This window comes from Rutidosis leptorrhynchoides, chromosome 9 (genome assembly GCF_046630445.1).
Source record: "Rutidosis leptorrhynchoides isolate AG116_Rl617_1_P2 chromosome 9, CSIRO_AGI_Rlap_v1, whole genome shotgun sequence".
Classification (NCBI taxonomy): domain Eukaryota; kingdom Viridiplantae; phylum Streptophyta; class Magnoliopsida; order Asterales; family Asteraceae; genus Rutidosis; species Rutidosis leptorrhynchoides.
This window is the reverse complement of record NC_092341.1, coordinates 283,085,738-283,100,454: the sequence shown is the minus strand read 5'-3', so window position 1 is coordinate 283,100,454 and position 14,717 is coordinate 283,085,738. Positions and strand designations below refer to the sequence as shown.

Sequence of the window (14,717 nt, the reverse complement as noted above, 5' to 3'; positions counted from 1 at the left end):
ACATATGTAAAAACAAGACTACTAACTTAAGGATTTCGAAACGAGACATATATGTAACGATTATCATTGTAATAGTATTTTAACATATATATATGAGGTTAAGATATATTTATACACCATGTTATTTTGTTAACATAACAATTTAACATCTTATTTAAGTATTATAACAATGGATTAATTACATTTAACAAGATCGTTAACTTAAAGGTTTCAAAATAACACTTACATGTAACGACTAACGGTGACTTAACGACTCAGTTAAAATGTATATACATGTAGTGTATTAATATGTATTAGTACACTTTTGAAAGAGTTCAAGACACATATCAAAGTACTTCTACTTAGCAAAAATGCTCACAATTACATTCTCATTCATTTTCATCAACAATTCTACTCGTATGTACCCGTATTCGTACTCGTACAATACACAACTTCTAGATGTATTTACGGTTGGTATATACACCTTTAATCATTCATTCTTAGCAGCAATCTTAGAGTCAAAAACATGTGGAACCATTATTTAACAACTTGTATAACTAGTGAGCTAAAAACAAACTTAAGGATCTTTTCTTTTCTTTATAACAAGTAATCCCGTTTTTATGATTTCACCCCATTTTTCCATTCCATTTTCTCATACTTACACTCCAAATTCTCTCTCCAAATACTCCTAACATCATACTTGATCATCTCCAAATATTTTCATCATCTTTTAGCTTCAATTACAAGCTTTGATCATCATAAAAACAACCATTCAAGAACACTTCAAGAAATCTTTCAAACTTGCTAGCTTACTTCCAATCTTGCAAATCCATTTTAAGTGATCATCCAATCTCAAGAAATCTTTCTTATTTACAGTAAGATATCTTTCTAATTCAAGGTAATACTCGTACTCAAACTTTGATTCACTTTCTATAACTATAACAATCTTATTTCGAGTGGAAATCTTACTTGAACTTATTTTCGTGTCATGATTCTACTTCAAGAACTTTCAAGCCATCCAAGGATCCTTTCAAGCTAGATCTATTTTTCTCTTTTCTAGTAGGTTTATCCACAAAACTTGAGGTAGTAATGATGTTCATAACATCATTCGATTCATACATATAAAGCTATCTTATTCGAAGATTTAAACTTGTTATCACTATAACATAGTTTAGTTAATTCTAAACTAGTTCGCAAACAAAGTTAATCCTTCTAACTTGACTTTTAAAATCAACTAAACACATATTCTATATCTATATGATATGCTAACTTAATAATTTAAAACATGGAAACACGAAGAACACCGTAAAACCGGACATACGCCGTCGTAGTGAAACCGGGGGATGTTTTGGGTTAGAAAAATAAAAACTACCTTAATTTTTGAATTGCAAGTTTGTTTTCTGGAAAAATGATATTACATATGAACATGATACTATATCTAAAAATCATGGTTAAACACAAAGTGGAAGTATGTTTTTCAAAATGGTCATCAAGATGTCGTTCTTTCGACGGAAATGACTACCTCTTTAAAAAATGAAATGTAACCTGTATTTTAGACTATAAACTTATACTTTTTCTATTTAGTTTCATAAATTTCAGTTCAATATGAAATCATAGCAACTTGAATCACTCAAAACGGATTTGAAACTAAGAAATGACGGGTAAAACAAAATTGGATAAATATGCTAATTTTAGCTACGAAAATTTTGTAACAAATCTAGACTGAACATATCCTAACTAATTTATATTGTATTATACATATTATGTAATCTTGGGATACCATAGACACGTATGCAATGTTTTGACATATTATATTAACCCATATATATATATATATTTCGGAACAACCATAGACACTCTATATGCAGTAATGTTTGAGTTAGCTATACAGGGTTGAGGTTGATTCCAAAATAATATATATACTTTGAGTTGTGATCTAGCCTGAGACTTGTATACACTGGGTCGTAGATTGATTCGAGATAATATATATTGATTTATTTCAGCACATCTAACTGTGGACAACTAGTTGTAGGTTACTAACGAGGACTACTAACTTAACAAACTTAAATCATAAAAATGTAATAAAAAATGTTGTGAATATATTTAAATCATACTTTTATATATATGTACATATTTGTTATAGGTTCGTGAATCGACCAGTGGCCAAGTCTTATTTCCAACGAAGGAAAAATCTGTGAAAGTAAGTTATAGTCCCACTTTTAAAATCTATTATTTTTGGGATGAGAATACATGCAGTTTTATAAATGTTTTACAAAATAGACACAAGTGATCAAAATTACATTCTATGTTGAATTATCGAACCGAATATGCCCCTTTTTAGCTTGGTAGCCTAAGAATTGGTGTTTATTATAATTGCCACCAATTGACGCGAATCCTAAAGATAGATCTATTTGGACCAACAAGCCTCATCCGAGTTACGGATGCTTTAGTACTTCGATTTATCATGTCCGATGAGAGTCCCGGAATGATGAAGATATTCTATATGCATCCTGTTAAGGTCGGTTACCAGGTGTTCATCATATGAATGATTTTTATGCAGATTGCATGTTGTTTATGAGAAATGGAAATATGAAATCTTGTTGTCTATTATTACGATTTGATAAATATATAGGTTAAACCTATAACTCACCAACATTTTTGTTGACGTTTAAAGCATATTTATTCTCAGGTGATTATTAAGAGCTTCCGCTGTTGCATGCTAATTTATGGACAAGAGTTGGAGTCAGCATGCTTGTATAATATTGTTTAAAAACTGCATTCGAAGACTTAAATTGATGTGTAATATTATTGTAAACCATTATGTAATAATCGTGTGAAAATGCTATATTATAGATTATCATTATTTGATAATCGTCGTAATATTTTTAAACCTTTATCGATAAAATAAAGGTTATGGTTTGTTTTAAAATCGAATGCAGTCTTTGAAAAACGTCTCATATAGAGGTCAAAACCTGGCAATGAAATTAATTAATATGGAACGTTTATAAATCGATATGAACGGGACATTTCAAAAAGCACCCCTTCATGAATCTACATGAACAACGTCGGAGTTTGGAAAACGACCTGTCCAAACAAAAGATAAGGCGCGTCAAGTGTTAATCTAAACCCTCATTTTGGGCGCTCCGCCATCCATGACTGCACAAATTGAACACCTGGCATGGCGGATGGAATGTTGAACAATTGGTATGCCATAATGGGCAGAGACAAGGCGAAGAAACCACTTGAGCCTTCCGCGACGTCGGAGAAATTCATCAGAGAAATCGCGACACACCCGCTGCCCGCTATCCACACGACGCCCCTCACGTTGGGCATGTTTGACGGGAGCAACGACCTAGAAGATTTCATGCAATAGTTTGAGCATGTAATTAAGACCCAACACTGGGACAACGCTACGGCGTTCCATATGTTCCCAGGACAACTCCAATCCAGCGCTCGGGAATGTTTCACTAAGCTACCTCCGCTAAGCGTTTCCAGTTTTGCTGATTTAAGAACAAAGTTCATCCAACGCTTTCAGAACTTTAGGAGGACAGAGTTAACGCATTTGGACGCGTATGGAATCAAACAGAGACCAGGTGAATCGTTGACGAACTTCACTACTAGGTTTACGTCTGAATGTAAAAAAAAAACTGATTTGTCGGAGTCACAGCAGATCTCCACTTAAATAATGGGAATATGCCAGATCAGACACTTGTCGTTAGTTAAGTCCATGAGACGGAAGTTACCGAAAACTTTTGTGGATGCCGTCAGGATGGTACGCGACTACATACGCTCCAAAGAGTTTGCTGACGCAGCCGTTGCGGATCGTAAGTCTGGCGGCAAGGATGACAAGGATGACAAGGGTAACAATCGCTACCAGCATTCTGAAGGACGGTACAAAGGTAACAGCGGAGGCAGCAGTAGAAGCCGTCTCGGAAGTAAATTCGATAGCCGTAACCACCACCCTTATGAGAAATAGGGCACCAAGAGATTGTCAGCAGAGGAAGAATCCCTCATTAAGTATTTATCCAAAACACCCAAGGATATCTTGGCAACGAAAAAAGCCAGCAGAGATTTCCCTCCACCCAAACCCATGAAGCCACACTTTGCGGTAGACGAAAGCTAATACTGCATTTTTCATGAGGATAAGGGACATGACGTCGATGACTGTCGGGAACTGAAGAAGATTATCATTGAACGTCTTATGCTAGGGGAGTTTAACCATTTAAAACCTTCAAACAAAGGAGGCTCCGCCACTAGAAAGTTCGCATGGAAAAAAAGTAAAGATAAAGCACATGAGAAACACATTCACATGATACAAATGTGGCACTCGGGTCATGTTAGGAAAGTTGAAGCGTTGAAAGAGTGGGAATGTGCACCAATCACGTTCCCAGTATTCTGGAAAGTCTGTCCAACAGATTTACCTTTAGCAGTCACTGCTACCATTGGACGTTGTCGCGTATCACGAATCTACATCGATACGGGTGGCGCTATTGACGTTATATACGAACATTGTTTTTTGCAGTTGCCACAGGACGTAAGGGATAAGGTCAAACCGCCGTTGCACCCCGTCGCAGGCTTTACAGGTGAGACAACTTGGCCCCTGGGACGTGTAAGTATCGACGTAATGTTAGGAGATGATCATCAGTTCTGTACCGTACAGTTGACGTTTGTGGTAGTTCGTAGTCAATCCAAGTATAACATAATTCTGGGACGAACAGCGTTACAAGAGTTGGGCGCCATACCTTCTACGGTTAATGGCATGTTAAAATTCCCCACCATGGTAGGCGTTGCGACTTTATTTTCAGATCGCACTCTAGTTTGTGCCGAAGTTAGCCTGCCGGATTTCCAGACCGCACCCGTAAAACAGGAGGGAGGCGTTATAATTAATCACGCATTTCCTGAAAAGATCATCAAAATTGGTAATACTATTTTGGTGGAAACTAAAAGTGCTCTATGTGAACTATTATCTAACAACGCAGATGTCTTCGCTTGGCAAGAGTCAGACATGACGGGAGTACCGAGGGAGATAGCGAAACATCGTTTGAACGCAAATCCAAGCATAACACCGGTAAGGCAGAAAAAGAGAGGCATGGCACCAGAACGCAACGCATTTCTACGTAATGAGGTCGAGAAACTTGTTGACGCTAACATCTTGAGGGAAGTCCGTTACCAAACATGGGTAGCAAACCCAGTTCTAGTTAAGAAAGCTAACAGATCATGGCGCACGTGTGTTAACTTCAAAGATATTAATAAAGCATGCCCAAAGGACAATTATCCATTGCCGAAAATTGATTGGAAAGTCGATCGCTTGCCGGATACCGTTTTAAATTCTTCCTTGATGCTTATAAAGGGTACCATCAAATACAGATGGCTGAAGGAGACGAAGACAAGACAGCGTTTCACACTAACAATGGAATATTTTGCTACACCAAAATGCCGTTTAGGTTGAAGAACGCTGGAGCAACGTATCAGAAAGTGATTGACGCCGCTTTCAAGGGTCAGATTGGGCGTAACGTCGAAGCTTACGTGGACGATATTGTGATCAAGAGCTATACATAAGTCACTCTCCTTAAAGACATCCAAGAAATGTTTAATTCCTTAAGGAAAATTAATATAAAACTTAACCCAAAAAAATGTAGTTTCGATTTTGAAGAAGGCAGTTTCCTCGATCACGTCATAATGCCACGCGACATTAGAGCAAATCCAAAAATGATTCAAGCTGTAGATGAGATGGTAGCACCAAGAACAAAAAAGGAGGTTCAGAGTTTAAATAGAAAGCTAATAGCACTATCCAGGTTCCTGTCAAAGGCAGCAGAACGCTCGTTCCCATTCTTTCAAGTCTTGAAGGCCAGTGTAGGCAAGAATTTTAACTGGACACCGAAAGCAGAAAATGCCTTCTAAGAGATGAAGGCCTTGATCAGAACCCTACCTACGTTAACCGCTCTGGTACCAGGTAAAGTATTTGTTTCGGTTGACGGTACCAATGTTTCGTACTTGTTCACAAATATTTTCAAGATTTCAGGAGAAACTTTGACTGTGTACTTAGCAGCGGGTGCCAAAGCAATTAGCTCAGTACTCATAGCGGAACGTGATGGGAACCAGATGCCGGTGTACTTTGTCAGCAAAGTTTTGCAGCATGGCGAAGTTAACTATAATCCTATGAAAAAATTTGTTTACGCTCTAGTTCATACCACAAGGAGGTTAAGGCGGTACTTTCAAGCACATCACATTCTGGTGCTAACTGACTCACCTATCAAATAGGTATGACGTTATTGGACCGAACAAGTATGACAGAGTACGTTTCTAACATTTGCGTTGTAGGTTCTAAGCAAACCGGAGATTTCTGGCCGAATGGCGAAATGGGCGATTGAACCGGGGGAATGCGAAATCAGCTACGCCCAGCGTAACGCTATTAAGGGACAAATCCTGGCTGATTTCATGATAGAATTTATCAATCTGGGACCGTCAACACCTATCGATGAAATGGCACCTCACGCTGTGACGTGGGAACTCTTTACTGACGGGGCGTCTAGTTCAGAAGGGGCTGGTGCCGGCTTGATACTTACCAACCCAGATGGCGAAGAACACATTTATGCTATATGCTTTGCATTTCCTATTTCTAACAATGAATTCGAATATGAAGTGTTACTTTCCGGGTTACGCATAGCGGAAAAAATGGGTGTTAAGGCATTGAAAGTTGCGGTTGATTCCCAGCTGGTAGCGAATCAGCTGAATGAAAAGTTCGAAGCCAGGGACCCGACCATGCAAAAGTATTTGAAATTAGCGGAGTAAGTTGCCAATAGATTTGATTCTTTTTCAACCACGCAAGTGTCACATTCAATGAACAAAAAAGCTAACGCCCTCAGTAAGCTTGCTTCGTTGACATTTATCCACTTCGATAAGGACGTATAGATTGAAGTTGTTGATTAAAAATCTAATGATGTGGTACAGGTATCAAGCTGTCGTGCTTATATAACCTAAACACTGCTATACAGTTTATTGGCAAAACATGTTCAGGAACGTTCAACTTTCCTTAACATTTATAACGTGATGTTTTACAGGTGGCAGCTCCAGTTGAGGAGGTGAACACTTGGATGAATCCAATCATCAATTATCTAAAAGATGGCAAGCTACCCGTTGACAGTGTTGCAGCTATGAAAATATACATGAAAGCACCCATGTACATCATACGTGACAATGTACTTTACAAGAAGTCCTTTTTGGGTCCGCTACTTCGTTGCGTTGGTCCGCAAGAGGCTGAAATGGTAATCAGGGAAGTACACGAAGGAACATGCGGGATTCATTCAGGGTTCTGTACTGTTGTAGGAAAAATTATGCGTTAGGGTTACTACTGACCATCCATGTACCGTGACACAAGTAACGTCATCAAAAATTGTGTTTTTTTTGTCAACGTCACGTGCCACAAATTCAAGTGTCGTCCCATGAGTTGATTCATATCTCATCTGCTTGGTCTTTTCACAAGTGGGCAATTGATTTGGTTGGTCCGTTTCCGGATGGGCGTCATTTTGTCATAGCGGTTGATTTCTTCACTAAATGGGTGGAGGTAAAACCCTTGAAAAGCATTACCGGCAAGCAGATTGTCAACTTCGTATGGGAGGAGATAGTGTGTCGTTTCGGTGTACTAAAAGAAATAGTTAGTGACAATGGGAAACAATTTGCATATGATCCATTTCGAGCGTGGTGTGATAGCCTAAACATTAAACAAACCTTCAGTTCTGTTGCGCATCCGCAAGCAAATGGACAAGTTGAAGTCACTTACAGGGACATTGTCTCCGGCATCAAAGCTAGGTTGGGTACATAGCGTAAAGGCTAGGTTGACAAATTTCCAATGGTTTTGTGGGCGTTTCGTACCACCCCTAAGGGAAGCAATCGGGAGACGCCTTTCAGTCTTGTATATGGGTCCGAAGCAGTTATTATAGCCGAGATAGCTGTTCCAATGCAACACGTCATGGAATTCAGTGAAGAAACTAATGAGATACATTTAAGGGAAAACTTGAATTTGTTGGAGGAACGCAGGTGCATAGCAGCCATCAATGAAGCGTCGAACAAACAGAATATTTCCAAGTACTACAACTGGCGCATACATGAACGTTCGTTCCATCCCAGTGATTATGTCTGGTATAACAATAATGCTAGCAGGGTTGAGGACCTTGGAAAGTTGGGGCCTAATTGGGAGGGTCCATATGAAGTTGTGGATGCCCTTGGTAACGAGGCGTACAACTTGAAAATGCCTGACGGTAAATTTGTGCTACGCACATGGCATGCAACCAATCTCAAAAAAATCTACATTTAGAATGTTTCGCATGATGAAACTTGGTGTTTTTGAATTTTTAATGTTTACTTTTAGTTTGTGATTGATTACCACAACTTTGTAAGCACGATGAAAAAAATTGTTTGGTTGTTTCGTTTGCATTTTAATGCATTTGCCAGTTATTATTTATGCATTATGTAACTGTTTATGGCAACACTCCGGTGTAATAATTGTAAGTCCATTCCTACGTTACACATGCCTTGAACAAAGTAATCTAGCTTTCGAACGACATGAACGGCACTACGCGTAGAAACGTGCGATGAGTGAAACCATAACGGGATGCCTTCGGATTTCGTACCCATCGTGTCCATCCCGGCATGGTCTAGATACATGCATGTCATGACAAATTTATCAAGTGTAACCTTGAAATGACACGCTACCGTGACAATGACAGCGTGCTAAATGTATGAACAAACGGTACATGTTACAAAATACAACAAGATATAAAACATTAAATAAAATTACACAATGTTATCCTAAATAAATTGTTTAATTACAATCATTAACGGTTGACAAAGAGTTACAATGATAAACACCCGGTCACTTTGGAATCATCTTCTCAATCTTCGCTGCGTCTAGTACTGGCTGACTACTTATTGCCTCAATAAAGGGAACCTTCACCTCCTTTACTTCTATGGCAACCGCATTATACTTGTCGTACTCATCCGGGTCCAAGTGATCTTGAACTACTTCAGGTAAAGGGTCAGGAAGCGTGGCGTTTTCATTAATCACGGTGTATGTTTCCAAACGCCCCACGCCTTTGGCAGCATCATGTAGCCTGCCAAACAGTTCCATGACATGGGACGACGTAATGGCTTTATTGAAGATGGTGGGAATCATGGAGCACAATTGCTGAAAGTCATCTGTTGCCTTCTTATGGACAGCGGTTAGCTCTTGTACCTGCGTTGTGGGGAGCTCCTTGCTTACCTTCTCCTCAGATAATTCCTTTTGGGCCACATTCAAGTCAGCAAGAGCCTGTTTTTCCTTTTTGGCAACGGTGGCCAAATTTTTAGTAGCCCGTTGCGCCTCCTTCAATGCTAAGAGCTTTTCACACTCTGCCTCCGCAACCGCCTTCCTGTGATTCCCCATCTCTTACCTCAAAGTTTTTATCTCAGCATTCACCTCCTTAAAGAGCATCTCGGCCTTGCGGCAACGCTGCTCCAGTAAGTTCGACGGAAAAACTTCGTCATGCATCAGCACTAGGCCTTGGTGAATGTGTTGTATCCTGGCATGGCGCGCAGTGTTATCCGACATTTTTTGTAGTTCCTCCGCTAAAGCAGGCGGGCAGATCCTTTGAAGATATTCGAATTAGGAGTACGCGTCACCATGAGACACGTCCCAAATGGTGTTGAGATGGTTGAAGGTTGGCTATTTTCCAAACCCAGGAGTATGTAGAATCTCCTGTGAACCACTGTGGTGGCTGCTTTGTTGCTGTCCAGAACCAGTACCAGAACTAGATAGCGTTACAGCTTTGTCCTTAACGTGAGATATGTCTTCAATATTGATGATTGGTGGGTTGTTTGTCGCCCTGAAATAATAACTTTTATTAGTTTCCGCCATTGTGATCCTAGTAGCGTATTAGCATTATTATCAGGATTGTAATAGTACCCACCCTGGCTCGGCTCGTGTTGAAAACTTGCCAAGTTGCTCTCAGCAATTTCCTTTGCGCTTTTCGGCCTTTTGTTTCCGCTGGGAGTACCAAAAACGTGGCTGGGCTGTAACGCTTCTGCCTCACTGAGGGTTCCGGAGCAGTGACGAATATTGGTTTTGGGTTGGTGATGGGTGTTGATGTTTGAGTTTGCGTCACGCCTCCCATTTCGGTGGTGGCGTTGGTCAATGACTCGACACCTTGTTCCCCTTCCTTCCGGGGATCACCTTCCGGAAGCTTGGACTTAGGTATCCTTTTAAATCTGAGCCCTTTGATGTTTGGGCGGCACACAACTTGTCCAAAATCCATCTCTGCAAGCAAACACAATTGTTAAATATTAAAAGGTGAAACCAAAAAACTTACAAATGACGCTACGGCATGAAGAGCATACTCGTTCCATTACATATCACCATTGGCACCATGTCCGTCCAAGGCCAGTAACATTGAACGTTACCAAGATTTAGCATCACTTCGCCGTAAGGATGCATGTTGAGCTCCGCGTCCTTGTAGAAATTGAACAACTCCTTTTCTTCCGGAGTCAAATCCGGTGTCTTCGACAGTTCATGTGAACAGGTGAAGCGCCACGGAACCAAATGGGCATGCCCTTCGCCAAGCGTGTCCCTGTGAACAAATATAAACATATCCCTCCAGTCGTGAATGGATAAGGACTTCTTTGAAGTGAAATTACACTTCTTTTTGAACGTATACCAGCCCTTCCTGGACGCTGACAACTTGAACGTTGCTTGGAAAACGTTAAAGAGCGTCGGGCGGTTTTGTCCCCTAAAGAACATCTCGAATATAATCACACGCTACCACGCGTGAGGGTGGAGTTGGGAAACATTAATCGGATAGTGCTCCAAAATAGAAACAATGAACGGCGTAAGTGGCAAACTTAAGTTTCCCACAGAGATCACCTTTAAATATAACGTGAAGTAGTCGGGGGGATTATGTGCACGTTTTTCATAGCCGCCACCACCATCATCTGCCATCCGGCAAGCGGTGGATATTGGGTGACGTACTTTTCTAATAATTCGATCGTTATGTAGATGTACTCATGTTCCACGTCTGCCTTAGACATGATATTTATACTGACCTTTTTAATTCGAAGAAACGGTATGAGAAGGGAGAATACAAGGCACGTGAACTAATTTGTACGATAATAGCTTCAACAATTTGTTTGTAGACAGAGGTAGTAACTAACAAACTAAGGGTAAAAACCCCATATTTATAGGAAATGTTTCGAGTGGGCCTCAACCTTGGGCCTTAATCCTGGATGTACATGTGTCTTTTCACCACGACCTCCTGACCATTAGATTTGCATCGTTTCATTACTTACAGATGTAATGATGGCGTTTACCTAGGGAACAACAAGCTTGACGGCTGATGGGATGGTTTATGTGTCAAAACCACTCATGATGTTCTTTTAATATTATAAAAATGAGGCTGCCCAACACCATTTTGATCGCGTACAAATACCATCACTTCGTGGGGCGCAGCACCTAATATATTTGCCTTATATTTTTGGAAGCAGGCAGATAATGTTAGTTTGGTCACGTACAAGTACATTTTGTACCTAACCAAAATGGGAGGACTTAATGACGTCCGTCATGTCACGCAGCTTCACGTGCAGCGTCATGTCCAGCTTACATGGAACCCTTGGTCGAGCTTAACAGCGTATTCAAGTCAACGCCACGTGTTTGGTTGCGTGACATTTCTAACGGGGTTGACTTGGTATTGCTGAGCTGGACCAAAGCCCTACACATCAGGAACGTGGGGAACGTGGAGTAGGTTGTAGGCATGATTAGAAGGTTCTAATGACAGATATTAAGAGTGGGCATTATTATAGCGGTTATTGTGCATAACCGTCGATTATCTATCTATAAATAATGGCTCTAAGCCTTATTTGAAGGCTAATCAAGCACACATACTCTAATCTTCTCTTCATTCCTACCTTGGAGGCTCAGCAAAATACAAACAACATCACACCCTTCATATCCCATCTAACCGAAGAAACCCCTTCCAAAGATTAGACTATTCTTTTACTTACCTGCACTCAAACCGAATAATTTTGGTTTGATCAACACCCAATTATAAATATTCCACCATGAGACTCGAATACAACCTCAAAGCTGATGAGTTACCTCGATACAGATAGGTAACACATGATTTATTTATATACATTAAACATTGTTTTAGTTGTTTATAATTACAAACATAATTTTTTTTTAAAAGGTAGTATATAGTTTATCTATAATTAGTTAAGGTGGAACACGCCTCCGAGGTCAAGTGGTTTACCTCAATACCTTGAGTATTGGCTGGGTAGAGGTCATGAGTTCGATCCTTGAGGTCTACATTGCCCCCAAGAAGTTCCAATGTGAGGTTTTACAGTTCCACATTTTAGGAATTCGGCATGGTCCACATGCCCGTATGGATTGATGGATAAGGTCCCTGTTATGCGGTTTGAGTTTTCGCCCAAAAGCATGTGTGTGCGTAGAAAATGATCGGGTGAGTGGTTTCTATCTCCGTCAATAATTCGAAACCTTGCATTTCAATAAAAACTAGTTAAGGTGATTACATCAATACAGTAGAGGCGAACTATCAATCCTAACTATTCCTTAACAGATTACTTTAGAAAACAATATGTATAATGATGAATGGAAAAAACCTGTTATCAAGTGAAAAGTATTAATCGGTAGTTTGGTGTAATCGCTAGTTAGCTTAGGCTTAGATTTCAATTGTATTGGTTGTAGTTGTTGATCTTAAAAGTAAAAATCCTTTTTATTCTTCATTTTTAGTGTAATCGGTAGTTTTGTGTCCTTTATTTGGCGCTGAGGCATGGAAGGGAGCCACTACGAAGAAGTTTCAGGAGTTACGAAGGAAGCTTCAAGCTCATATTGGTCATGGGTTGAGAACGGGAATGGAACTCTATGAGATCGAATCTCCCGTTGTTCCTCAGTAGCTCAGTGGTAGAGCGGTCGGTTAACATTGGTCGTAGGTTCGAGCGATGAACCAGAGTATATATTCAGATCCGAGCGACCAACGATTGTGAGTATATAACTATATATTCAGATCTGACCACATGTATCAATGGAATGTCGGATGATTGTTAGGCAATTGTGTCTTGAAGAATTTTAATTATGGATAATGAATATGATGATGGATGATGATGGATTTGAAGATGATGATGGATTATGATGATGATTACAAAGGATGAAATCAAGACGACGATGGATGATTAGTAAACCACTTTCATTTTAATTATTTATATCCATGATAAATAAATAAAGGTAGAAATAATAAGAGCGGCTGATAAAAGAAACATGTGTAGTGTATATATTGCTGTGATAAGGGAATTTTTAATAACTGGGCTAGCCTAAAAGCCTTTTTGTGCCCAACTCTCATGAAGTTCATATATATATATATATATATATATATATATATATATATATATATATATATATATATATATATATATATATATATATATATATATATATATAAATTATTAAGATTAAGATGTTAAAATTAATAACATTGTTTTTTTATAACACTTTGAAGTTTTAATGTTGTTGGTAATTAAGTATATTAGGTTTTCCTAAGACTATAAGTGATAAATATTTTGTGGGTTAACACATGTTTAGAAATTTTTATTGTTTTTAGATATTGAGTTTACATTTAAGTTGGTCATTTAACATTTTTTCTGTTAAAAAAATTTATTTCTTAACAGAAAAAATCAAATATTTATGTCACACCATTTAATTAACAAAATAATTTTTTAACCATCATTTTTTACTATCGATTGCATATTTGCTATTTATTATTATATTATTATATTTGACAGTTAATTTAATTTACTTATGGCAATTAATTTTAAAAATACAAAAGATATTATTATTATTATTATTATTATTATTATTAATATTATTATTATTATTATTATTATTATTATTATTATTATTATTATTATTATTATTATTATTATTATTATTATTATTATTATTATTATTATTATTATTATTAATATCATAAAAGATATGTTTAGCAAAGTCTCGCTTTTTGATTGCAATCATATATAAGCAAATTGTAATTATAAATGTATGGAACAAACTAATTTCTTGCAAGACCGTTAGTTATAATTACCTAAATAGAGTCGTCCATTAATATTAGTTAGTGATTTACATAAGTAAATATAAACGATTAAACTATTGATGTGTATATCATTACCAGACTCAATTATTAATATTTCATCATAACTCCATTTAAAAGCAAATTGTCAACGACTCACAGATCCTACAGTTTTTTTGTACCTGGCCCAACCTGAAATCTAAGTCCATCGAAGCGGGCCTCGGCCTTTTACTAGTTTATCATGTTAACGACATCTCTAAGAATAACCGTTAGAAAATCTTGATTATAAACAAAAGTTAGCAAGAAGATAGTAAATACATCAATTCAAGAAATATGACAACCTAAACAACAAAATCCATACATCGCAACACCTAAAATATAGAACCCAAAACCAAGCCCTAAATTTCCAACCTAAACCCCAACAAAACTACCTTAAAAATTAAATAACAAGAAAAACACGAAAGAAAACTAAATGAAATCTGCAACTTGAATCCTCAAACTACCTAGTACCAAATAAAACCAAAAACTCAGAACATATCATTCTAAGAGTCCAATCCATATATTAATGTTCATCATCTTCATTAGCGATTCTTGTGAAACTGCCTACTACCAACTAAACAAACATAACAGATT

At 38.1% G+C, this 14,717-nt stretch overlaps 2 protein-coding genes across 2 annotated transcripts; both read left to right on the top strand.

Annotated features, from left to right (window-relative positions):
• Positions 1-5,883: 5,883 nt before the first annotated feature.
• LOC139868821 (uncharacterized) lies at positions 5,884-7,801 on the top strand. Its single transcript, XM_071857164.1, has 5 exons — positions 5,884-6,213; positions 6,301-6,767; positions 6,931-6,943; positions 7,041-7,293; positions 7,413-7,801. Exons 1-5 carry the CDS (start codon positions 5,884-5,886, stop codon positions 7,799-7,801), a joined length of 1,452 nt encoding a protein of 483 aa, XP_071713265.1.
• A 27-nt stretch (positions 7,802-7,828) lies between these two features.
• LOC139868820 (uncharacterized) lies at positions 7,829-8,293 on the top strand. The gene has a single exon (XM_071857163.1). The coding sequence runs from the start codon at positions 7,829-7,831 to the stop codon at positions 8,291-8,293; it is 465 nt and encodes a 154-aa protein (XP_071713264.1).
• Positions 8,294-14,717: the final 6,424 nt, after the last annotated feature.